The following is a 27,874-nucleotide window of genomic DNA, read 5'->3' on the forward strand; positions in this document are numbered from 1 at the left end:
AAAGGGTACTTCTCCCTAGTTGAGAGGGAGAGCACATTATGACAATTATACCTTGAAGAAAGAATGAATGAAAGTACTACATGAAGTTGCAAACAAAGACTTAAGAAGTACCAAGGCTATACTAGGTGCTGTTGAAGAAGTGAAAGCTTCTGACGAGATGTATTTGAATAACTTGATGATGATATAAGCAATATCAGAATGATTAAGGACCCCGAAGGTTTGTGTTTACTTGTATTTGAAATTTTATTACTAATTTGGGTTGTGTGTGTACATGAAAATCTCTCTATAAGAAGGTTGAACCTTTTGGAAGCATGCTTGTATTGGAGGATATATCGGATTTAGTTTATAAGGAGATTTGAGGCATCTTGTGTAATACAAAATGCCTCAGAGGACATCTGGCCGACCTGTGTGTTGATGTCTAGATCCTGAAGTAGGGAGGGTGGCGTTGGTCATGGAGCCCTGACCTGGGATACGTACCTAGATCCCTGGGTTGGTGATAGAGCTTAAAATCCTGATGGTACCTAAAGTGGCTAAAGCTTGAGTTCACCTTAGTCCCACCCGATTAGAGTACCTTGGTCAAGTATCTAATCTGTAGCACCACGTGTGTGCTGTGACTCTTCATAGATCATATCATTTTGAGATCTTCCATGTACCTATATATATGTAATTATGAATACCTCCCTAGTTAAGAGGGAGTGTTGAAAAATGTAACTAGTGTCGGTCTTCATAATTGTATTTGAGTCATGTTGTAATATATTTGTCAAAAGATAGAAAAATGATTTTTATTGACTTATTAAAGCATGGGTTTCATGCTTGGGTCAATGGTCAATAGGTCAAAGCACCCATTGAGTGCTCTAGGATTTTTGTATTAAGTCAAAGTCAAAATTATTATGAAAAGGACCCTTCTTGGGCTCACTGTATTATAGAAAGAAATTTATTTTGTCATGTTTAAACCCTCCATCTATCAAGTAGGCCTCAAGCTCCTCTAACACGGCTACACCTTCATATTTTATAAGTCGGCTTGCCAATTATTCATGTCGGCCCAAAATATAGTGGCAAACCACTATAAATAGCAAGTAAAACTTGACCTATTCAAAAAATAACTCGCATCTGCGATTTGAGAAGGATGGACGAAGTGCGAAGGACATAAAGTGGGCCTATTATGGGATGAAGGCTAAGGTTACTATTACAAGACAAAGATTGCCATTGCTGGACGAAGGCTACTATTGCAGAATGAAGTAATTATTGCAGGGCAAAATCTATTCTTGCAGGACGAAGGTTGAACAGCAGGAGGACTGTAGCCCTATTTGATTAGCTTGATGGATTGAGGGGTAAGGTCAGTGTTAAAGGTCTTGGTTGTCTCACTTTGATATGAATCTACTAAGGAAGAGTTTTTGACTGGGTTTTTCCTTAGCTGAGTGCCTACATCTAGTGTCTATTTGTTTTATGGTTTTGAAAGCTGTTTGATGATCATAAAGATAATAACAATAATAAGAAGAAGAATAATTTTAATAAAAGGATCACAAGCATCTATCAAACTTAAAGAGAAATAAAATTTAAATGCTCTAGATAAGCTACTCTACATTTCTCAACAAATGGGAGGAGGGGCTGGCCTTATATAATTTCTAGTTGAAAACCTTAAATTGTCATCCACAACCCTGAGATTAAGTTGTTCATGAAAATATAATTTTATTACAAAATTGCCCATGTGGGTGGTTCAACTTACTTGATTTGACCACAAAATCCACTTGGGGAGGCAATGTCTTCCTTGGTTTAACCTTGGAAGAGATTAAAATGATGAATAGTAACCATAAGAAGCACAATGCCTTGCTTGAGTTGCTCTAACGACTAGTAGATGAGGGCCATATTGCTTGAGTTGGCTCGATTTGCTTGAGTTGAGGCTCAACTTGGTCCAAGAGTGGTTCGATTTGTTAGGAGAGAGAGTTAATCCACTCGCAACGGCTAATTTTTGTGTACAAATTGTCCAACATTTCATTATTGACCTTAAGCACCTCAACGTTCCACTTTGAAGACTAAACAACTAGTAGAGGAGCAGTCGACTTGCTTGATGAGGCTAGATATTCTTGACTTGATGACCTTTCCTTGAGTTCTTGACCATCTTCAATGTTCACTTGACCCTCAATGGCTAGTTTTGACCTTTCCAATGACTATCTTGACCCCATGTGTCACGATGGTAGGATGCCACCTTTGCATGGATGGCTCACTTGCAAGATCTCCAACGCCCTTGAGAATTTGAGGAAATTGACACTTAAGTTTTGTTCGAATGAATTTTTACATAACTTTGGATGTGAAGTTTGCCCATGCATGCCAAATATTCACCTTGTTTTGCCACCTCGAAGCCGCATGTGCCATTTAGAGAGGGAATGACCACCTTTGACTACAATTTATAAGTGATGCCTTCATTTTTGTAATTTTTTTAAAGTGGCATGTCATTTATGCATTATTTTGAACAATTTTAGGCCTTATTGACTTTTTGACCTTGAGACCCCATGCATTGGGAAACATGTATTGCCTCAAGAAACATGAAATGCCGAGAATTGTGAGACTACGATGCTGAGAACTATATGATGAATATTGCATCAAATCCAAGGATGCATACAAACTCTATGACACATGACCATGTGGAAATACATGTGCGCAAGACATGGGCTCGATTGGCCCTACAACTGCGGTCACCCCTACATAACCAGAGGCACCCATAAACCATGAGTCCTAATGAGATCCACCAAGTCCTTCATTCCTATCCATGACAAAAGGAGCTAAGAGCAAGGACCAAAAGGACTAGTCATGGCCAACCATAATAGGCATAGGATCATGGTTTTAAAAACTAAAATCGATCTTTGAACTAGCCACCTATCAAATTGAGTTTCAAATTGGAATCGAATTTAATGAACTATTTTAAAAAAAAATACATAAAATAATTTTTTTAATGAAAAAAATAATTTTAAGATTCTAAACCATTAGAGACAAAATATGCAATGTTTTCTCATCTATATACCATGTAAGGGTGAATATATCAAAATGTCACCAATTGCAATACATATTAGCAACAAAATACATAATCAATGAGGTTTTAAATAACCTCTAGAGTTCAAAAATAATGCTACAAGCTATTGGGCCACTAGCCTAGTATAAACCACTGATAACATGATCAATCATCAATCTCATCACCACTGCTAAAGATGGGATCATCAACAAGAGCTAAATTAACATCATTTGGATGAAAGTCTTCCAACTCCTTGGATTCCTCAGCCTTATAATATGATAGAAATTGAAAAAGCTTAACATGCCTAACCAATGATTTTGGTTTGAGTGATGATTTCATCTTTGTTATATTTTACACGAACCCAACACCTGGTATTTAATTCCAAGCAATACATTACTGAACAAACACAAACCTAGATTCCGAATGAAAATATTTAGTGGAAGCAATTAATGATCTAAATCACATGAATCACAAACGAATTTCTACCCAACAAATCAATTCATCATTAATAAAAGTCAGAACTTATTTGGGCTCTCTTCCTAGGATAATGGCCAAACTAAGAAAATATAGATTACAATACTCTGGATCTGATCCAGTAGTTTTGCTATCTCTTGTAGATCTCGATCTCCAGCCCCTTTGTACTCTTTCGGATCCAAGCAAACGCTCATTGAGATACTGTTCTGAATCTTGTGCTGTTGTTGTGTCTTTGCCTCAACCCTTAGACTCAATAACTTTTCTAAGCTAAGATCAACAACCAAAACTAGCTCGTCAAGTTAACTAAAGATAAATTACTTATCTTTAGTTAACCTTCTTATCTTTAGCTTTCTTTACTAACTCAAGTATCGTTCATAAATTTAGCTTGCATTACATGCATGTCTTGTGCATGCCACATGTAACTCATCCACATGCATGCAACTCACTTGCACACTCCACATGTTGCATGCAATCAACATGTAACCTTAGCGTGTCAAATGCAATAAACACACTTACTCCACATGTCACACGCAACTCTCATGCATGACTTGCATGTCACATGCAAGCTCCTAAAGAGGCAAAACAAAGGTCTTTCTAGTCAAGGCACAAGGCTAGAAGTACCTACCCGAGCTAAAAAAATCAACACTCCCTCTTAGTGAGGGAGGTACTTTTTGAAGAACCACCTCCATGTGGGTACGTCTCCAATCCCATAACGTCATCTGATGCTGTAGCTGCTTCCTCTGAACTGGAATATTTCCTTGCTACCTGCTCCAGAATACGATTTGAAGACATGTTCCTTCCAGCCATACTCCTAGGAGCTTTCTCATAAGCATTTGTCAAAGTTAGCTCATACGAATTGGTCCTGACAGATTTGGAAGAGGCCTCCCGACCATCTTCCAGATTAGAATGCTAAGTCCCTGGTATCAACTCAGTGTTTAGAGCTTTTTTCTCAATCTCTGCCATTAACATCAATCCTCGATCCAAGGTCCCCTTGGATTTTCTTAGAGGCTGGCTTTGCAAGCTATACAACTTACTCGTCTTAACACCAAGCCTGATTGTTGTGTCTTGGGCAGCTCCCTTTGAACGTATGAATACTAGGCTATGATACCATGTTAGATTTTATACAAACCGAACACCCGGTATTAAATTCCAAGAATAAATTACAGAACAAACACATAACTAGATTCCTAACGAAAATATTTAGCGGAAGCAATTAACGATCTGAATCACATGAATCACAAGCAGATTTTTGCCCAAAAAATCAGTTCATCATTAATAAAACTCATAACTTATTTGGGCTCCTATCTTGGGATAATGGTCCAACTGAGAACATACATATTACAATATTTTGGATCTAATCCAGTAGATTTGCTCTATCGCAAATCTAGATCTCCAATTCCTTTGTACTCTCTCAGACCCAACACATGCCCAATGAGATTTTGTTCTCAATCTTGTGGTATTGTTGTGTCTTTGCCTCAATCCTTAGGCTTAATTTATAAAACTTAGGACTTACTTGGGCTCCCATCTTGGGATAATGGCCCAACTGAGAAAATACAGATATAATACTTTGGATCTGATCTAGTATCTGCTCTCTCTTGTAGATCTATATCTCTAGCCCCTTTGCACTCTGTCGGACCCAACACACGCTCACTGAGATACTATTCTCAATCTTGTGCTGCTGTTGTGTCTTTGCCTCAACCCCTAGGCTTAATTTATAACTTTTCTAAGCTAAGGTCGATGACCAAAATTAGCTTGTCAAGTTAACCGAAGATAAATTACTTGTCTTTAGTTTTCTTTACTTTAACTCAAGTACTAGTCATAAATTTAGCTTGTGTTACATGCGTGTCTCATGCATGCCACATGAACTCATCTGCATGCATGCAACTCACTTGCACACTCTGCATGTCACATGCAAACTCCACATGTCGCATGCAATCAATGTGCAACCTTCGCATGTCGCATGTAATCAATGTAACCTTTGCATGTCGCATGCAATCAACATGCAAACTCCGCTTGTCGTATGCAATCAACATGCAAACTCCATATGTCGCATGCAACTCACTTGCATGCCTTGTATGGTGCATGCAAGCTCCTAAAGAGGCAAAACATAGGTCCTTCTAGTCAAGACACAAGGCTACAAAAATCAACTAGTACCTGTCTGAGCTACAAAAATCAACAATCTCCTCAACCTTATAATATAGAAGAAAAATATTAACATGCCTAACCAATTATTTTTGTTTGAGTGGAGGGTACATTTTTTTAATGCCATGGTAGAAGAGTTCAACAATCAATGCAACCAACATTATAGGAGTTCAACAATCAATACCACCAACATCGAGGTACTTAAATGATAAAGGGATTCGTGCTCTTCATTAAATGCCAATCCCATACTGTCATACATGATAGAATTCAATGAAAATGTTGCAATCATACCAATCCTAAAATCCTGAAATCTGTTATGTTTGCTGAATTTTGAGTGGGATATGAAATTCTACTTTCTTCATCTGAAGTTCAATAAGGTTGGAACTGCTTTCAAACATCTTGAAACAATTAATGGTAATGTTAAAAATTTAAGTAAAAGGTATACTTTTACTTTAAGAATTTAATATTTAATATTACCATTGATTGCCAGCATTGCTAGGTCTGACTTAAGTTTTTGTTTAGTTTTAGGGTTTAGGAGAGGGAGGGTTGGTTTTATAGCCAAGGGAGGCTGTTTTGGGGGGAAACAATCCCTGATTTCCTCCAAAACCACCTCAAAAGCCACCATCATGGGTCTTGGACTCCTGCACGTGTGAGATCTGATTGGTTGGTTCGGTTTGTACTGGCCGTCCGGTCCAGTCAGCTGGCTGGTTCAATACTGTGCCTAGTCCAACTGGTTGGTTTGACTGATTCTGGTTTGGACTAGGCCGGTTTTGAAAACTATGCCTAGGATACCTTAATATATAACCTCACATGGCCTAAAAGTCTTTAACTTGCATCCTTTGGACTTACAATGGTGTTATCAAAGTGAAAAATTGACCATATGTACCCTTGTTGAAATGAGTGGTAACAGTTCCCATGTCTTTAATTCATTGTACGGAGTACCCAAATCTGTATGGCCTAATTGATTTATCTATATGGCATGAATTTGTTACTACTTGTAACATCATAATAAATGAAGACAGATAGACAATGGACTTTGTACACGACACAATGACTATATGTGAGAGCACAAAGAGATACAACTCTACAAATGTTAGGTACAATCTTTGCTCAGAATATGCAGGTTAATGTTACATCATCTTATGATCTCCTTTGGCTACAACATCCAAAGTGAGAACTTTTCTTTAAGATGATCATCATCAACTAGATACTTAATCTATCATGTTGTATTGCCTTTGGTAATTCAGATTCAGGGTGCATGTAAATACATCTATTAATGCTTCGGTTCCTGATTCAATCATCTCAGTTAATTTTTTGAAATTGAGGGAATCATCTATGCTGGTCATGTTAGAGTGTCTCCTGTGTGTTTGTTCTGTTGGAAATGATTTGTGAAGGTTAATATATGCTCTTCTCTTTCAAGTTGTGCTATAATTTTCTCTTGGAAGGTTCACTAATAATTGAAGCAGACAAAAAAAATACACTAGGTGCAGGGTATTGCAGTGTTTGCTTGGTGATACAATATCATTTAGATGACTGATTATGATTGATGCAGTGTGGAAATCTGCTTTTCTTCTAGGTTAACAAGTGTTTCCAATTGCCATCTAGTTTTCATTGTCCATGGGTCACTTGCTGATCTTTGTATTGCTTTGTTGGGGGGTGGGATATGTAAATTATGATAAATGTATAGTTAGGGCATATCTGGGTATAGGGTTCATTTATCTAAACTGATAGTTGCTTGCTGCAGTAATGCTTTTATACTTGAAATAGATACCTTGTACATATAGAGAAACACTGTCTACTTGGGTTAGCGAACAATGATGCACTGTATAGAACGATATTCAAATTGCTGCTGGCATACTCACTAAATAGTAAAATCCCAGAACATACCTGCATCTCTCTTTGAGTGAGTGTAGGGGCTGCGGCTGCCCCACATGTATGACATAGCAGATACTATTAAATATACTGTCAAGCTAAAAGAGCCAAGTTGTCAATAAGAAGATACTGCAGGTGTTTTGTTCAGATTGATTCATTTGGCATAGAAATGTAAGAAACCTAATTTTTCCACTATTGCAAAATGATATATTGTTAGTACAATTTTGGGCCATTTCCTTGCCATTTCACAGTTGGGAATTTTGACTATGTTGATCCATTTGTGTGCTTTGTAATACTGGCAAAAGCTAGTCCAGATGTTGTGAGCGGTCTTGGTTTTGAAAAAATTGAAGAACAATTCATCAAGGAATACAATTCTACTGCCGTTCTGTACAAGCACAAGAAAACAGGTGCAGAAGTGATGTCTGTATCCAACAATGATGAGAATAAAGTTTTCGGGATTGTCTTTCGAACTCCACCGTAAGTTGATTTTTTCTTTTTCTGAGTATAGGGATGTTCGTGTACTTGCACTTAATATAAACTTAATATGTATTTTTTGTAGTATATGCTATTTGTACTGAAAGAGATGCTCTTCTTTTCCATCCATAGTGCTTGTGTTCAGTTTATTTGTAAAATGAGGTAGCTGGGGAAGTGCAGTGTAAGCATGTATCTTGAACCCTTTCATATTGATATTCAATATTGTCATGGTCTCTTGGTAAACATGCAGTTCTGTTCAATGGTGCAACAGGAGATCAATATTGTCATGTCTTTTGTAAATATGCCGTTATGTTCAATGGTGCGACATTTAGATCATACAAAGAAATTATTGCGTTCTAGAAGCTATTCTTACTAGTTGGAAGATCCCCCAGGGATCAGTGATCAATGGCTATATTCAATTATTATAAAGTCGTGTTACGTTTATAGGCCTTTGTGTTGGTGGTTAGCAACATGTGACCATAATAACATTAGATTGTAAGGCCAAATGTCTAGCGTTACTATTTAAGGAGTTATAAATTTGATAATATGATATCATGTACATGAGAGAGGGGTGGCCCACCTCAGGCTAGCCCCTTGTGTAATGTTTGCTGCAACTTCAACGTTTGTCTCTCCAGTTATTTCTTCTTATCAATGTTTGAACATTAATTAAATGTTAACATGGTGTCAGAGTCAATATAGCTTGGATATTATGATCGAAGACATGTTTATGAAACCATGTTTGAAGACCTCAATGAGGATTGAATAAATGATTGGATAGATGGTCAAACAAGTCAATGTTTGCGACAAAAGATGAGCCCATAGAGTTCAAAGGTTTGAACTTTAAGAAGATCTTTTAAAGAGAAAGGGAGTGACAAACTTGAGCTCCCTTATCCCACGACATCAATGACGAGAACTGGAAATACAAATGCTAAAATGAAGATGCCATGAACTTGAAGCTGCAAAAAGAACCAGTTAGTTGAGGATATAATATAGATGTCACACTAAGACTACACAGTTATAGAAATCTACTCTTCTACAAACTTGTAATGAAACCCAATATATAGTCCATGAAGATGAAAACAATCAGAGCATTGACAGAAAAGACTTTGGAAGGCAAAATGAGGGTCATCAGGAAGTGAAGAAATCATGGAAATGACAAGAAAGCCCTTTACATGGAGTTGCACTTCCTACACAAAGTGAATATTTAAAGTCAGTTGAGGTAGTGGAGAAGCCATGAGGGGCACAATTTGAAGTATAACTTGAATACACCTAACACGACAGCAAAAAACAAATGCTTTAGAAATTCCTCAAAAGGGTGAGTAAATTTTGTAGTTTAGAATACATGCATAGTGGAATCGTGAAGTTGAAGAGAATGTAGCAAGCACATGTAAAATTAATATTTCTTTTTAATATTTTAAAATTTCAAGTCTCAATATAAGATAAATTGTGTAATGATCAATTTAGCAGAGGGTATGATAACATAAACATCTTTTGCTTTTTAGAAAAGAGATCAAAACCATAATGTATATTATGGTGATGAAAAGTTCTTGTAAAAGTATGGTTGATTAAGAGCATTTAATAGGGTATCAGGCTTGATGTTTCCTCAAGAGTCTCTATGTTAGAATTGGTAGATTTAACACTAGGCAATGGTTATTGTGCTATTGGGCTTGATGTTGGGTCAAGAGTATTTGTGTTGGAATTGACAAACCAATAACAGGGAAAGATCTTGAAAGCAAGGCTAGACGATACACCCTAAAGACAAAAACCAAAGTGGTTACCCCTTGAGTGCAAAGAATTCCCCAATCTTAAAGATTAGAGAAACAAACAAAGATTTCTGAACCGAATAAATTGACTACACACCATGTATCTATCTTGCTTACCGAAAGAACCAATGAGCATTGCCACTAGTTAATATGGGATGATGTAAAGTTTGGAATTCCACTTTCAACATGAGAGTGAGGACAACCTAATGGAGCACGGTTGGTGAGTTCTGGAGACTAGAGGAAAGAAGGTATTTTTTGTGTTGAAGATGGGGGGAGGATAATAAGCAATATGGTTGTTGAGAGCTTGATTAGTTTATTAGAGCTCCCATTTGAAAGGGATGTTGGAGGAGTGTTACACCTCATATTGTATGAGTTTCCACTTTTTGATTTTCATGACATTGATGTAAAGTTGCTGCTGGTTCCTTGGAGCTATTGGACTGATGTAGGGGGATTCATCTTCATCGAGCCTTTTCTCCCCACGTCCTTGGATCATTTGTTGGAGATCTTTGGTTTGTGTGAGTCCCACTTCTCCTTGGTTGGATGGTTATGCTTGTTGCTTGATGGTCTTTTCACATGTGCTTGCCTTGTTTATCACCCCTTGGTTGCACTTTTGATGGATGTGGAGCATACTATCTCATTATGGTAGTTTTCTATATATGCTCTCATGGATATGGATGATGGTTCTAGCACCCCAAGGGGTTGGATGATGATGTTAGTAGATAGATGTTTCATGTTGTTTTTATTGTTTCCTTGTGACTTGGTGTATCGATGTATATGATGCTTATGTCACTAGGAAGGGGTTTTCTATATGATTCTCATGTGTTGCATGTGTGCTGATGAAGATACTTGATGATTGGATGGGTTAGCACTTCTTTATGTCCTCTTCTCTTATGATGTTGCTATGGTGGGATGATTCATGTTGCCTTTGTGGGATTTTACTAGGTGATTTAATTTTGTGATCTAACACAATGTTGCACTTATTGTGGTAATATTGCCAAAACCAACCTCGGTAATAATATTGACATTATATATCATGATAATTTGCCCTTTTGAAGTTATTGCTCTATCTTAGTCATTATCACCTTATAATTGATTTTTTTGTCATTTAACCCCTTTATTTAAAAATGAGTTAGGGGATTGAGCTCTGAGGACATTGTGGCTATTTTCGATCAATCAAGGGGAAATGATTCATCTCATGAGATACATACCCTAATAGTAAATGGTAACATTAAACTCTTAAAATAAAAGTGACTTTCTTTTTTATCTTTCATGTACTCACATTCTCCTTTATCTTTTATTTATTCAGATTCTCCTTTATCTTTCATTTTCATCATTTTACTTAAAATTTTAACATTATGTTAATTGTTTCAAGATGTTTTAGAGTGGTTCCGATTTCATTGCATTTCATATGTAGAAAGTAGAATTTTAGATCACATTCAAAATTCAATAGACCTAACAGTTTTTCAGGATTACAGGATTGGCAGCATTGTCATGTTTCCACTAGATTCTGTGATGTACAAGGGTATGGAGTTGACATTTAATCAAGAGCACTAAGCCCCCTGTGTACCTTGATGTTGGTGCATTGATTGTTGAACTCCTCTATGAGTTTGTCATGACCCTAGCAAGAATGTACCCTTCAGTTAAGCAAAATCACTGATTAGCCATGCTAAGATTTTTCTATCTAATTTTAATGCTTAGGGGGTGACATTGATGAGGATAATCCTAATATAGACAATGATTTTGATGTTATGTAGCTAGTTGTTGTAGCATGATTTTTTTTGGGACTCTAGATGCCATTCGGAGAGTATTTGTTGATGTATTTTGGTTATATGCACACCCTTGCCATATCCATGAGAAACTTTGCATATTTGTATATAATGGTTTGGATTCATATGAATGCGCATTAGTTATATGCTTTTTTCAAAATTTCATTATTTTATGTAGTTTTTGGTTAACTGATCTTTTGGTCTGGTTTTTTTTTAATCCTAATTTTGATCAAGTTTGTTGGGTCAACTAGTTCGGTTTTGATAACATCACTGAGGATGTTATCTATTGCATTAAGCAAACAAGGGGAAATCTATTGTTTTTTCATTGCCATGATTCATCTCATGAGATACATCTGATTTTGTTTTGATGGGATTTTGTATCATCTTGTTAGAACTTATGACTCAAGGAAAATATCATATTTTCAATGTTGATATCTGATGTACCACTTGACATCTTCTACATCTTATATGTTAATTTTATTTCAATATTTATGTAGCAATGTGTTTGTTTGATGTTGATGTTGCTGTAGAAGTTGAAAAACTTGAAAAAAATTATTATATTTGTATTTTTTCAAGTTTCATGATAATTTTTGCTATTGCTGATAAATTAAATGTTGGACCCTTGACGATATATTGCCGATAATGATAAATGTAACATTGAGCTAACATTTGTTACACATCACCCAAGGGGAAATGTGTTTAATGCTTGGTATTCAAAATCAGCTGGGCCAAATTGCTAATCGGTCAAGCCGGCTGGTTTATTAGGCTCAAGGGTCAACTTGACCAATGAACTTGGTTCGGGCTCTGGCAGACCCCGGTTTGGTACCAAACTGGTCATAAATCGGTCGATTTCATCATAAACCGACCGGGTCATTACCAAAGCGGTTAGATCTCACATTTGTGGTGGAGTCTGGGACCATTGATGGTAGTTTTTCAGGTGGTTTTGGAGGAAACCCGCGGTGGTTTTCCTTTCAAAACAACCCCCCTTGCCCATAAAACCAACCCTACCCCTCCTAAACCCTAAACCTAAACAAAAAACCTAACTCAACCCTAGCAATGCTAGCAATCAATGGTAATGTTAAATTCTTGAAGTAAAAGTGACATTTCCTTTATCTTTCATTTTCATCCTTTTACTTAATTTTTTAACAATACAATGAAATGATTTAGGATAACTGAGAGTGGTTTCAATCTCATTGGACTTCATATGTAGAAACTAGAATTTTAGATCTTATTCAAAATCCAGCAGACTTAATGGTTTTCAGGATTTTAGGATTTGGGGGATTACAATGTTTCCATTTGATTCTGTCACATGTGAGGGTATGAGATTTGCATTTGATCAAGTGCATGAAGCCCTTTAAGTACCTTGACATTGGTGGCATTACTTGTTGAACTTTGTTGATGTTGGTGGTATTGATTGTTGAACTTTTCTACCATGGTCTTAAAAAAATGTACCCTTCACTCAAAGGAAAATAATCAGTTAGGCATGCTAAGTTTTTTCTACCATATTAGAAGGTCGAGGAGATGAACCCTTCACTTAAACCAGAATCATTGGTTAGGCATGTTAAAATTCATTGGTTAGGCATGTTAAAATTTTTCAATTTCTACCATATTATAAGGTTGAACAATCCAAGTCTGAAGACTTTGAGCTAGATGATGTTTATGTAGCTCTTGTTAATGATCCCATTTCTAATAGTGCTGAATTGATGATGAGTTTGAGGAGTGATCATGTTGATCAAATATTTGTAGTTTTGATGTCTAGTTTTGCTGCGACTATTACTACGACTGAGGTTGTAGAGGAGTTTGAGGAGTCCTAAGACTTTGAGAAAGATAATATTTATGTAGCTCCTGTTGATGATCCCATGTCTAGTAGTGGTGATGAGTTTGATCATGTTGATCATTGATGTGTAGACTTGTAGTAGGCCAGTGGCCCCATAGTTTGTAGCATTGTTTTTGGACTCTAGAGGGCATTTAGAGCCTCATTGATTATGTATCTTGTTGCTAATATGTATTGCACTTAGTGCCATTTTGATATATTCACCTTTACATGGTATATAGATGAGGAAACTTTGCATGTTTTGTCTCTATTGGTTTAGCATCATGGTTTTAAGTCTTAAAAATAGTTTTTTCATTAAAAATTAATTATTTAATGTATTTTTATTAATGATTGGTCCATTGAGATTTGACTAATTTGATTGTTTTGGTTCTGTTAGTTTTTGTAGCATTCGATGTGTTCTAGCCTTAAAATTTTGTGGAGAGGCTAGAATACATGAGATCTCCAAAACCCAAAAATCGTTTTTGGAAATTCCACCTAGAAGTGTCTCAATTAGATTATTAACTGTTTTTTAAATATTTCCCAAGTCTAAACTTAGGGAATATGGTTAATTAATCAATGTTAATTGAGATAAGGTGAGAATCATCTAGAAACTCAAACAGATCGATCTAGAGATGATCCTAGCCATTGATTAAGTTTTAATCTTGGCCGTTGGTGCTCCAACAATGGATTATAAGAGGAATTCGATGTGGTGATGGAGAAATCATCTAGTGCATACACTTAGTTGCCCAGGCAGTTCGATTTTCTCAGAAGCAGCAACGCAGCAGAGTAGATAGAGCCAGAGGGTGAGTAACAGGTGGAAGAGGAGGGTAGTAGCGTTATGGGAGGAAGATTTCCAGTTTCCGGAAGAGACAAAGGAAGGAAGGCCGAAATCTCAAGAGGGCCAGCGTAAGATCTATGCAGAGGGTGACGTAGGGAGCTCAGCGCAGAGGCTGGGGAAGTGATTTTGGAGGCAAAAAATAGCTGTGGGGTGAGAGAAAATTCTCATAATATTTTTGCCAGTATTCTCCTCAGATTAGATAGGCAGTTGGGCATCTAAATTATTGTACTTAGAATTTGTGCTGAATATTAATAATAAAACCCTCATCTGTTGCACCGATTTTCCCAAATTGGGTTTTTTGGGGACAATTGTCCAAAAATAATTGTGTCAAAATTATTTTGTGTGCCAGAATTTCTCAATTTTCAGTATTTTATTTTTCGCATTATTTTGATGGTGAAAATTGCAGCTGTGATTTTATGTGTTATATGCTGTAGCAAATAAACTGCATAATTAATTTTTGAGTTAGAAGAATAATTTCCAGTAATTGCAATAGATAAAATTTCACATGGTATTAGAGCTTCATTGATATGGCGGAGAACTCAGAAGAGAAAAGAAGGAATTTCGCTGCTCATTGTAGCAAGCAGGTCAAAATTCTCAAGGAGCAATGCAGTCACTTTGTCAAAAGGCCAAATTACTTGAGGAAGATCGATTTTTTTGAGAAAGAAGCAAAAAAATACAATTTTTCCTGAATGAGTGATTCCAAAGGCAGAGGGAGAAACTCAGATTTTCTTGAGCACGTCTCTAGCTGGACACAGAGGGTTTTTGCAGCAGTTCGCTAGAGTAGAGCCAACGTCAGGGTGGAAAAGAGGAATAACACACTATAGCCATGGATAGAAGAAACATTCATGAGACTTCAGATTTGTCTTCCATATTGGAGGACGAATTTGCTTGCTTAGCAGGATCAACTTCACAAGGGGTTTGGTATATAGACACTGGAGCATCAATGCACATGATAGGGGTTAGAGAATATTTCTCTAGCTATAAAGAGGAGCAGATGGACTTCCAAATTACTATGTGGAACATAATGAAATGTACTCTAGTAGGGAGAGGTACCATAGATTTTCAGGGGGAGTCAAGAGCAACCACCAACACTACAGATGTATTGCATGTCCTAGGGTTGGGTATGAACCTGATTTCAATATCCCAGTTACAGGATAAGGGGTATGATATTCACTTTGTAGGGAAGAAAGTGTATGTCAAAACTCGAGTTGGAAAAAGGTAAGACAAATTGGAGTTCGAAGTAACAGATTGTACTTGTTACAAATCGATTCTCCAATGGCACTAATAGGCAATGAGAGTAGTAGTGGGAAGGAGTTGAATGAGTTGTGGCACAAGAGAATAGGACATCTACACTATGGAGCACTCAGGATTCTCAAAGAAACAATAATAGGGGTTCTAGAACTTGGCACCGAGCACGATGATGTGTGTAGAGGATGTGTGTTTGGGAAGTATGCTAAGGCAACATTTCCAAGAAATGACAACAAAGCTGAAGGCGTGTTAGGACTTATACACTCAGATATTTGCGACCCAATGTCCACTAGAGCTCTCAGCGGTGCCGAATATTTCGTCACCTTTATTGATGATCATTCCAGGAAAACTTGGATCTACTTCTTGAAGACCAAGGATGAGGTCTTCGATTGTTTCAAAGAGTTTAAAGCTCTCGTGGAGAATGCGACAGGGAATATTGATAAAGACTTCACAAATTTCTGTGCGAAGGAAGGCATCAAGAGAGAATGGACAACTCCTTATAATGCTCAGCAGAATGGGATGGCGGAGCGGAAAAATAAAACCTTTGTTGGGGCTGCAAAGGCTATGTTATATGACCAGGACCTACCCAGATTTCTATGGCAGAAGCATGTAACACAACAATGTATATTCATAACGGAACTCCTCATAGAGCATTGGGGAAGAAAATGCCAAAAGGAGTCTTCACAAGGAAGAAGCCAGAAGTTAGCCACTTCAGAATTTTTGGCAGCATTGCTTATTGCCATGTGTCGGATGATAAACAAACCAAACTGGATCAGACTGTATAGAAGGGGTTCTTTGTTGGGTACAGTGAAACCTTAAAGGCATTCAAAATCTACATTCCTAGCAGTAGGAAGATAGTAGTAAGGCGAGATGTGAAGTTCATGGAGGACCGAGCTTTCGAGAGATCTCGTGAGATGCCTGTGGATGATCAGAATCAATCTGCAGAAGCTCCTTTAGTCTAGTAGCAGGGGTAGCCAGTGGGACAGGCAGGAGGACAGTCACAACGGTCAAGTACTGTGACCAACACCAGTATTTCCTTAGGTTCAGGAAATTCGGGGATTTCTCAGCAGATGGAGCAACAGAGACAGGATGAGGAAGAGCTATCAAAATCTCCCACGACTAGTGGTCGACTCAGCAAAGAGGTTCGTCAGGCATTAAGAGATGCAGAGGAGTTTATTGGAACTCCTACAACGAGCAAGAGACATCGCTGACAACTTGACATGTACCAAGCATTGGTGGCTCAGGTTATAGAACCTTCTAGCTTTTAGGAGGCTGCACAACATTAGGTGTGGGTAGATGCCATGGTAGACGAATATAGCTCTATCATAACGAATGATGTTTGGGAGGTAGTGCCAAGGTCGAAAGACAAACCAGTTGTAGGTTCAAGATGGATCTATAAGATCAAATATGTGACAGACGACAGTGTGGAAAAGTACAAGGCTAGGTTCGTGGCAAAGGGGTATGCACAAAAAGAAGGGATAGATTATGAGGAGACCTTCGCCCCAGTTGCCAGATACACTTCTATCTGGTCAGTTATATCTCTAGCAGCTCAGATGGGATGGCAGATTCACCAGATGGACGTCAAGACAACCTTCTTGAACGAGGTGATAGAGGAAGAAGTGTAGATAGAACAGCCAGAGGGCTTTGAGACTCATGAGAGGCACACACATGTGTAAATTGAAGAAAGCTCTATATGGGCTCAAGCATGCTCCCAGGGCATGGTATGGTACAATTGGCAACTACTTGCAGCAGATGGGATTCGTCAAGAGTGATGCAAATCCCAACCTTTACTATTTGATGGTAGAGGGTGAGCTACTTATTCTAGTTTTGTATGTGGATGATCTCTTTTTAATAGGATCGTCAGGACTCATAGAGGATTGCAAGAAGAACTTGGCTGTAGAATTTGACATGAAGTATTTGGGGTTGATGCACTATTTCCTAGGATTGGAAGTGTGATAGAAGGATGGGGAGATCTTCCTTGGGCAAGGAAGATACGCTACAAATATTCTAAAGAGGTTTAGAATGCAGGATTGCAGACCCATGTTCACGCCCATGATCATTAACTGGAAGAAGATAGATGCATCGGATGACAAAGATGTTGACCCCACCTTGTATTAGTATAAACAACTTATTGGATCTCCCATGTATTTGGTCAACGGTAGGCCAGATATCTACTTCGTAGTCAATACCCTTAGTCAATTCATGGTAGAGCCATAGAGGGTACATTGGGCAGTAGCAAGGCATATTTTGAGGTATCTTCGCGACACAATCGGATATGGATTGAGATATACTGGAGGGGATGACATCAGACTTTGTGGGTACACAGATGCAGATTGGGCAGGTAGTTCAGTGGATAGGAAAAGTACCTCTTGTACTGCTTTAGTGTTGGATCATGGATGATCTCTTGGAGTAGCAGGAAGCAGAAGTCAGTAACACTGAGCTCCGTAGAAGCAAAGTATATGGCAGCCAACACAACTACGTGCGAATCTAGATAGCTTCGGAAGCTGCTAGTAACCTTGTTTAGGCAGAGGATGGAGGCAACCGATGTTTATTGTGAGAATCAGAGTTGCATAAAGCTCTCTGAGAATCTAGTGTTTCATGACAAGTCGAAGCACATCGATATTCTGTGTCACTTCATTAGAGATTGTGTACAACGTGGAGCTATCCAACTACAATATGTTCCCACAGAAGAGTAGGTTGCAGATATACTCACTAAAGCTCTAGGGAGAGCTAAGTTCATTTATTTTAGAGAACAGATGGGTATGGTGGAGAACCTGTTTTAGTAACAGGGACAGACTATTTTGGTTGCTCTTCAGTTACAAGTGTTGCAGTTGCAACAATGATAGATGAAGAGGAAGTTGCAGTGCAGATGCATTGGTGGCAACAGTATGTAAGTGTCAGCAGCGACACAGATGCAACGTATATTAGAGTTGCACAGTGGTTGGTGGGCAGTATGGCTAGACATCAACAACGTGACAAGAGATGATGAAGAAATAGGGTGTGCAGTAGCACTAGAACACATTCCTCGCTAAGAGGGAGTGTTAGTTTTTGTAGCATTGAATGTGTTCTAACCTTGAAATTTTGTGGAGAGGCTAGAATACATGAGATCTTTAAAACCCAGAAATCGTTTTTGGAAATTCTGCATAGAAGTGTCTTAATTATATTATTAACTGTTTTTTAAATATTTCTTGTCTAAACTTAGGGAATATGGTTATTAATCAGTATTAATTGAGATAAGGTGAGAATCATCTAGAAACTCACATGGATCGATCCAGAGATGATCCTAGCCATTGATTAAATTTCAATCTTGGCCGATGGTGCTCCAACAATGGATTATAAGAGGAATTCAATGTGGTGATGGAGAAATCATCCAATGTAGATACTCAATTGCCCAGGCAGTTCGATTTTCTTAGAAGCCACAGCTCAGCAGAGATGATAGAGCCAGAGGATGAGTAGTAGGTAGAAGAGGAGGGCAGTAGCATTCCGGGAGGAAGATTTATAGTTCTTGCAAGAGGCAAAGGAAGGAAGGTCGAAATCTCCAGAGGACCAGCGTAAGCTCTGCGTAGAGGGTGACGTAGGGAGCTCAGTGTAGAGGTTGGGGAAGCGATTTTGGAGGCAGAAAATAGCTGTGGGGTGAGAGAAAACTCTCACGATATTTTTGCCAGTACTTTCCTCAGATTAGATAGCTAGTTGGGCATCTAAATTATTGTATTTAGAATTGCTGCTGAACATTAATAATAAAACTCTGATCTGCTGCACCGGTTTTCCAAAGTTGGGTTTTTTCGGGGACAATTGTCCAAAGATAACTGTGTCGAACTTATTGTGTGTGTGCTAGAATTTCTCAGTTTCTAGTATTTTATTTCCCACATTATTTTGATGGTGAAAATTGTAGCTGTGATTTTATTCATCATTTGCCATAGCAAATAAATTGCATAGTAAATTTTTGAGTTAGAAGAATAATTTCCAGCAGCTGCAATAGATAAAATTTCACAGGTTCTAGTTCAAAAAATGGTTTGATAGGTGGACTGGGTCGATCACTGGTTCCAATTTTAAAAACTATGGTTTAATGATGTTATTACCCTCATTGATGTGATATTTGTTGAGATTTGGTAGCTTGGGAGGTACTCCAAGCCCTAGGGTTCGCGGTTTGGAGGTTGGTGTGCCACAAATGGCTTTGTAGGCTTGGAAACCAAGCATGTAGGCTTTGCACCCAAGCTGGTAGGTGTGGAACCACAAGGCAATTCGATGATTTGACACATGGAGGTGTTAGAGGACCTCGAGAAAAGAAGAGGCAACAAAAATCATCAAAATCCGAGTTGTAAAAGTCAAGATATTAATTTTTGAAGTTTATGTGTGTGCATGGTGGCACAAGGTTAAGGTCGACTTTGTGTTTAGAGGCCTTATCACAGGTTGTTAATCACACCAAAGGCATTCATTGAAGCCACATGAGAAAGGTATAACTATAGCTCATGTGTGAGGCTAAAAGGCACATCCAAGTGCATCAAAACATCACCAATACATCTGTGAAATAGACCGAGCTCAAGAGGGGGCTAGACGTGGAAGAGGAGGACCTGTTTTGTGTCTCTTGAGGTATCTTTCAAGGCCGAGAAGCTACAGGTAGGCAACCAATTCTTGAGGGAGTTTTGCATGGTGTCTTGGGTAGATTTTTGGTGGATCTTCCTTCCTACAGCAGGCCACAGCCCTAGCTGTGAGTGTCAGGTAGGCCGTAGGCTTAAATCATCTTGGATAGGGGGCCGAGAGGCTGGTAGAAGCTTGCAGACCTTGCCTTTTGGGTGTAGGTGGGCCGTGAGGCAGGTTTGAGGGTTGGAATTAGCCCCATATTAGCTAAGGAGAGTGGCAAAATTGTTTGAAGGGAGACTGCAACTTTTGGAGGAGATCTTGAGGTAGAAAAAGAGGGCTGTAGCAGCTTGCCAACAACCCTAACCAGGTGAACCAGACCTACAGTAGTACTACACCAACCCTTGAGGAGAAAATAGGTATGTTGTTGATGTATTTATGTTGAATTGATGCTAGTGGATGAGGTCCTAGTTTGGACAGTGGTATTGGGCATTTGAGATTTGTTGGAGGGCAGTGTGAAAGTGCCCAAGTTTGAGCCCTAAGTGCAACACCTTGATGGACAAAAGTGGCTGCTAGGAGTGGTAGTTTGAAGGAGCTCAAGGTTTGACCAGCCAGGAAGATTAGTTGGATAGCCTGTGTTCATTGTTGGAGAAGTGGCATTTGATGATGATAGGTGGCAATCCTCCTGGCCTATGTTAGTCTTCATTGGAGCAACGCATGAAGACTATAGTGGGGAGAATAGTCCCAAAAGACTTGAGGAGCAGCAATGGGAAGAAGTCTCAAAGTGTTGTTGCCTTGAAGGACGAAGGAGCAACTAGTGAGCGTGAAGACCCTATGTGTTGGTTGTAGGATAGCAGAGTTTAGTGGCCTAAAGGAGTTGGTGCATTGATAGAGGCAGGTGTTGCAGAACGAAAGAAAAGGACCAACAATGTACAAGATACGACAAAGTAACTGTGATTGCATGCTACATCGGCTAGACGGTTAGTGTATCTTGTATTCTTATACTAGTGGATATTTGAAGGCCATTATCCCTGTTATGTGACCCCTAGACTATTGTATTATTAGTTTGATTATATAACAAGTTGGGTTGTTGTATAAAATTGTAAAAAGTTGTGTATATTTTGTGCACTAGTAGATTCGCCATTGTATATTGTTCCGTTGTGCAAAGTAGTTTCGTTGTGATACTTGGATTGGTAGTGTCGGTGATTTAAAATTCTATCCTAGACTTAATAATCGTGGAAAAACAACATTATTTCCTGGGTTTCAGTTAGAAAGGAGGGCACTATTACAACAAAATCTAGTAGGTCTAGTGCAAAGCCTCACTAGGCAAAATCCTAGAATATGTGTAATGTTTAGGAAAGCTACCATTGTCACCTTATTAGCTATTCCCTGGGTTTTTAGTAAGGAAATGGTCCTTACATGGGACGCTACTCGGTAAGCACTAGAGATCAAGTAACCCAAGAATAATCCAATCGAAATGCCCTCTAGAAGGCTTACAATGAAATAGCCACTTGGAATAGGCTTAGCAAATGAGGGCTTGAGTGGATATGGATAATAATCCTTAGTTCTTGGTTAGGAATGGTCTTATTAATGTTGTGATAACTTAATTCAACCAGTTCACCACAAGGAATATCCGAAGAGCAAGAAACTATAAAGAACTCTATGGCTGTCATAAACTTGGGTTTTAAACCTAGAAAAATTACAGCAATGCAATTAGCTTATAACAACCCCAAAATCACTCCTGAAGACACTTAGTCCTCAAGGGGTTGATTTAGAAATAAACCTAGGTCAACTCAACAAATTTTTGCAGTTAGAAAGGGCATTATAGCCTCACAAAGGGTGACGTCAAACCTAAAATATGACAGAAAATTTAACATTTTTCAGCCTTATAAATATCAATTGTATGGCTTACAAGGCTATAATAAAATGGTCTTGCTTACTCATCGTTGTGAGTGCAATTGGTTTGTTTTTGAGCGAATACACACGAAGAGGAGAAACTGTTTGGTACAAAAAAGTTTAAATGATCTCGTTTTCATGCAATACCTTTGACTAAGGCGCAACCAATTGATGAACATAAGACCTGATCTAGATCCCATTGTGTTGGATGATATTGATCCAACATCAGAATGGGTGGAGGAGACTCAACCAACTGAGTTTGATGCTGATTTTGATATTATTGCCATGGAGTTAGGGGGGTTCATCCCAATGCTGATCTGTTGGTTTCAATGGAACTAGAGCCAATAACTAAATTAAGCAATGGAAAAGAACCAATGGAAGGCACTGGTTGTGCAACTTGACCAACTCCTGTTTCCATTAGGTCTAGTTTCGCTGCTACTATTATTATTGTTGAGGTTGTAGAGGAGTCTGAGAAGTCCTCAGATTCTAAGGCAGGTGATTTTATGTAGCTCTTGTTGATGAATGCCTAGTAGTGGTGATGAGTTTGATCATGATGAGGAGTGATCATGTTTATCACTAATATGTAGACTTGTAGTAGGCCAGTGGCCCCATAGCTTGTGGCATTGTTTTTGGACTCTAGAGGCCATTTAGAGCATCATTGATTATGTATTTTGTTGCTGATATGTATTGCACTTGGTGCCATTTTGATATATTCACCTTTACATTGTATATAGATGAGAAAACTTTGCATAGTTTGTCTTTATTGGTTTGGAATCATGGTTTTCATTAAAAATAAAATATATCATGTATTTTTTTAATGACTGGTTCATTGAGATCTGACTAGTCCCATTTTTCTGGTTTCAGTTTAAAAACCGGTTTGATAGGTGGAGTTGGTTGGTCACTGGTTCTGGTTTTTAAAACTATGGGTGAGACCTCGAGTTTCTCCTCAACCTCCCCCGTTTGCTGACCACTTGATATTATTGAGATTGGTTTAGAGATGTTGGAATGTACATTAGGCCACATGTCCTCAGAGAATTAGAGAGATTAGCTCGAAATTGATCTGGAGTAGAGCACGCCCTACCCATTAGACTACCCCCTAGATCCATTTGAAGTTTCCTTCTTTCAAGCTTTGATGTTAGAAGTATGCCAATGGGCTCCGCAATGGTTCTGTTGTCGCCTAGAATGTACACCTAAGGCGCAACGCTCAAAGTAGTGTCACTTTGATGTCTACTCACTTCGTTTAAGCCCTCTCCTAGACAAGCTAAGGGGGGTAGCCCTAAGGGTAGAAGAAAGGAAAGCTTGCTGGAAACAACAAGTTCTAGGAGACTAAGGGCAAGGCAATTATTATTAATGTAACTTGATTATGATTAATCAATAAGTGTGGGGATCAATGAGCAATGTAATATAATAGATTCAATTAGATCAATAATAACAAATATAGACTAGTGCCTCAAAACAATACTCAATAAAATATATCACTTGCAAGTAGATAAAATTTAAATATCTCAAGTTACAACAACAACAATGCTGCAAGGCATGAGAGAAAGGCACAATGTTAAAATATGAGCAATAAGATATAACTTGCAAGAGCGAAAGGAATTTTGCACTTGTTTCAAAGAGAAATGCTCAAATAAAAAGATAAGTACAAGAACAATATTATAATTTTGCAAGTGAAATGAGGGTGCTCACAATTTAACAATATGCCCAAGATAGATGAAAGTTAGGTGAATGAAATGCAAAGTTTTGGTTGATTTTAGTTATATGCCTAATCTAGATGAAATCCTTCTCAATTGTTTTGAAACAAGTCTTACACAAGGTTGTAGAAAGAAGTCTAGGGGAAGGAGGAAACTTTCATTAACGATACCTACCCTGGAGTTCTAACGACCCAAGTGCCTCCATTCCTACAAGGAATTTCCCACAAGAGGACTGCAAGGTCACCTGTTTTAACCGTTGAGTAAGGGTCAAGTTCCTCAAATTGAATGGTGGAAAAGGTTTGCCTAAACTTTCTATACAACCAAGCTTATGCTTGGAGGTAAATTTTAGGATGCAAGTCTAATTCTAGAATGTGAAATGAGATGCTTCAATGAGAGATAATGCTTCAGTAAAAAGATGCCAATGCACAAGCCATTAATGATTACTTAGAGCAATGATTAGCTTGTACAAATGAAACAGTAATAAGTCAATCAAACAAAAGTAATCTTAGCCAGAATGTTAGAACAAGATCCCAATATGCCTGTTACAATGGTGTTCTTAAGAGTGTCCTTTACTTATTTAGACAGTTGAACAAGTCAAGAATTATATAGTGAATTATACTTATTAGATGGCAAATGAGATTGCTAACAGTGATTAGAAAGACTACTGAAGATCTTTAATTGCAAATGAAACATGACATTAAGTTTTTTCGAGTGCAGTTAAGCCAAATAGTAGATTAGATATGCAAGTTGGGAGATGTAATTAGGAAATCAGATCTAGGATGCAACGATGATGCAACTAGTAAATGCAAAAAATGAATTAGTGATGCAAGTTAGATCTAAAATAACAAAAGAACCAGAAAAAGCCTCCCTCTAAATGGAGAGGTGGGATACCATGGGGGTGGATGCCCCAAGCTCCTGCAGGAAACAATGTTAGCTTTTAGTATGTGATGTTACAAGAGGAAGAGGCCCTTCAAGACAAGGAGGAAGAGGCTTTCTTTTCCAGATTAAGGAGATTACAATAATGACAACAGTTTTACAAGATCAGTAAATCTCCTCAAGAACCAAGAATGATCCACTTAAGATGGCCCATAATATTTTTAAGGACTAGAATTCAAACACTTTCAGTTCTTCAACTAATGACTGCAGTGAAGAGGCTCCTAGCCTAGGAGGCTGAAAATTCCAAGATGCCTTCAATGCAAAAGCTCACAAATTATGATTAAACTCTGCTACAGGGAAAAATCACTTCCTTGGTGATAGACCCGCCTGCAAAACCAGAGGTTAGACTTGGAAATACCCCTGTACAACTGACCCTGGTAACACCTTCTATCAGTGTTCAAAATTGCTCTAAAACCCTTAATGCCGGCTGCCAAAAATGATAAAAAATTTAATTTAATTTTATTTAAATGCTAAGGGAACATAGATTAGGGTTTGAAGCTTTTCAATTAGTTGCAAACAATCAGACCACTTCCAAACCTTGAAAGAGGGCTTCTAGGCCTCATGGCTGGCCCAGAATTGAACACTAAATTTTATCGCAAGGTTTTATTAAGTCAATATGGTGAAGACTCCTTTAGAATAGGCTCAGAATTCTTGAAATTTTTTCAGTTAGGGCTTCTAAAAAAATCAGTCCCTTGTGCAGCGAAGGGAAAAGTCTTCTTGAAGGTCGCTTTCTTCATAAAATTATTGAGACTGCGCTAGACCTTAAATGCATAACAGTTGCCACAAAATTGGAAAGAATTGACCCTCCAGATTTCAATTTTTTTTACCGCAGGAGAGGATTAGGTCTCTAATTGAAACTTTCTCGGCCCCTGCAAATAAAAAACAAAGATAGATCAGCAGACCCTCAAAAGTTTTGAAATGAAATCACCGCAAATTATATAAACGTTGGCTGACAACTTATATAAGATAAAGCCAACTTTCCAAGTCTGCGGCCTTGATAAAAAAGCCTCAAAAAATCCCTTGCGGCTATGGCAAAAATTCCACAATTAGATCAAGGGAACCAATGGCATTTTTCATAGAAGTTTAACGTTGAAAACCTTCCCAAAATGCCTGGGATATCTCTGCACAACAAAGGTTAGTGATATAAGTGAAATCACACCCTAAAACCCTTGTGACCTATGAAAAATGAATGCAGCCTGTTCAAAACCCTTGAGAAAATTTTTGTGTTAAGAAATCAAAGGTTTGGAAACCTCAGAAGGCTTGCGGCCTTCCTAAATTTGTTTCCTCCAAGGTCTGCAAAATGTGAGACAGATCAGAAAGCACCCAGCTCTAAGCGCTTGCGGCCTTCATTATTAGGATCTCAAAAATAGATTAAAAAGCCAAAAGTGATACCAGATCCGAGTGGATGCCTCAAGAAAGCTTCCAAGGCTAGTGGATAGCCTAGAAGAGTGAGATCTGAAGCTCAAACCTTCAGAAAAAAAAAAAATTTAATGGAGCCAGACCCTTGAGAAACCCTGCAAAAAATAAATAATTTTATTAGCCTCTGCAAACGAATGTGGGTTAGATCAGTGGAAAACAAAGCCTATTAGGCCTGTGGCTGCTCTAAATAATTTTTCAAATACCTGCAAAACAAGACGAATTAGTGAAAACCCTCAAAAAATCCTTTGATGCTTCAAGTCTTCGGAAAATATTTGTTTTAAAAAGGAAGGATAGCCTTGTAGGCTTGCAGCTAGGGTAAAGGCTCCAATTTTTTATTTTTATTTTTTAAACCCCAGATCTGAAGTATGCAGCCTGTGGCCCTAAGGAAAGAGGGTTTACAAATTTTTTATCCTCCAAAATAAGCTTGAAAAAGCACTCTTGGCCTGCCAATAGTGGACGGCTCACAAAAAAATTCGTTCTATTCTCAAACCCTAGCCGCTTATGGAAGAGGAAGATCTGATTTAAAGAAATTTCAATTTTCTCCTTGAAAAATTAATTAGATCAACCTGCAAGCAATTAGATCAAGTGATACCAATCGAAACCCTTGCCTTCCTGCAAGAAAAACCCAAGAAAATACAACAAATATGTACAAGGCTAGATCTACACACAATATTTACAGTGTACAAAATATTTACAATTAATTTACAAGTCTAATCTATGGGTATGAGGACACCTCCGCCCATAGATCAGATAATATAGCTCTAGAAATAGCAGATAGATTATAAAAAGTACTTTTAAAATAGGTGAGATATTTAATTTGTAAGCAGATGGTCTTGGCAGAATAAAAGGCAAGAAACTCCCTTCAAAGCATCTTAATGATAAGTCTTTAGGAAGTCCCACTATGGGTTCTTAGCCTTCATGCTTCAACTAGTTGGTTGGTTCAGCTATAACTTCCCCAAGTACTTGAGATTTGATTCACAAAAAATATTTCTACAAAACACTCTAAAGATTTGTTAGATCCAGATGGGATCAATTCACATAGGGAAAGAGAAGTCTAGGGATTTAGCTAAAATCCACTAAATCTGCCCAATCAACAATGCTTACTCAACCCAAATAATAGTGCAAGGTAACTGTACACTAATAAATCCCAAAGGCATGCAGAAATAACAACATTAAATATTCAGTAGAACATTAAGCTCAAAACGAGAATAAATTTACCATGACAGGCTGAAGACATACACTCATAGCTTTGCCCCCAAAGACTTTGATTTTATTGATAAAAAAAAATATTACAAAGCTTCCGTAGCCAATTACACTATCCAAAGATGTCTCAATGAGGAGCCTTAGGCTTCCTTATATGGAAAATAGAGAGATCTAGATCCCCCTCCAAGTGGAAAACGGCTAGGTCCAAAGATGTGCACAAATTTGACTTGATCCCGAAGAATAACGGCTAGTTGAAGCTTGATCCATGCCAAAATTAAATCCTGACCCTTGATCTGGAAGATGAAATTCGAACTTGTTGAAGAAGGATTTGATGCCGATCCAAAAAATATTTTTTCAAACCTTTTTCCTTGAAAATTGCTCCTTGACTTAACCACCATGGTCCAAAGGTTTGATTTTTCTTAAAAAATCAATTCTTTCCTTTCATAGAGGGCCTCAAAAATATTTTCTAATTTCTTTCCTTGAAATTCCCTGATTTAATTTAACCACTTGGACCAAAAAAATTGATTTTCTTTGAGAAATTATTTTTTCTGGTCCAAGGAACTTTTTGTGGGATTTTTCTGCCTTGGAAATGAGTTCGTCAAATGTAATGTTTCTCGGGAATGTCCATCTTATCCAAAAAATGGTTTTTCCACTTGGTGAGAATTTTTATTTTCTCTCTTTTTTCATTTTTTGCCATAAAAATAAATTAAATGACTCTAGAGGGGATTAAACACATTTACACTCTGAAAGC

The 27,874-nt window shown here is 38.0% G+C and overlaps 1 protein-coding gene across 2 annotated transcripts in view; it reads left to right on the forward strand.

Annotated features, from left to right (window-relative positions):
• Positions 1-27,874, forward strand: part of LOC149239483 (presequence protease 1, chloroplastic/mitochondrial-like) — a 177,101-nt gene that overhangs the window by 42,998 nt on the left and 106,229 nt on the right. The window contains exon 2 of one of the 2 annotated variants that reach the window (XM_089373430.1): positions 7,798-7,972. In XM_089373430.1, coding sequence (XP_089229556.1) covers positions 7,798-7,972 — 175 coding nt within the window. The remainder of the gene's footprint in view (positions 1-7,797; positions 7,973-27,874) is intronic. The other variant, XM_089373431.1, reaches the window with a different exon arrangement.

The sequence above is a fragment of the Pinus tabuliformis genome, chromosome 8 (assembly GCF_031772625.1).
Source record: "Pinus tabuliformis cultivar Carrire ecotype Pingquan chromosome 8, CPIR1, whole genome shotgun sequence".
NCBI lineage: Eukaryota > Viridiplantae > Streptophyta > Pinopsida > Pinales > Pinaceae > Pinus > Pinus tabuliformis.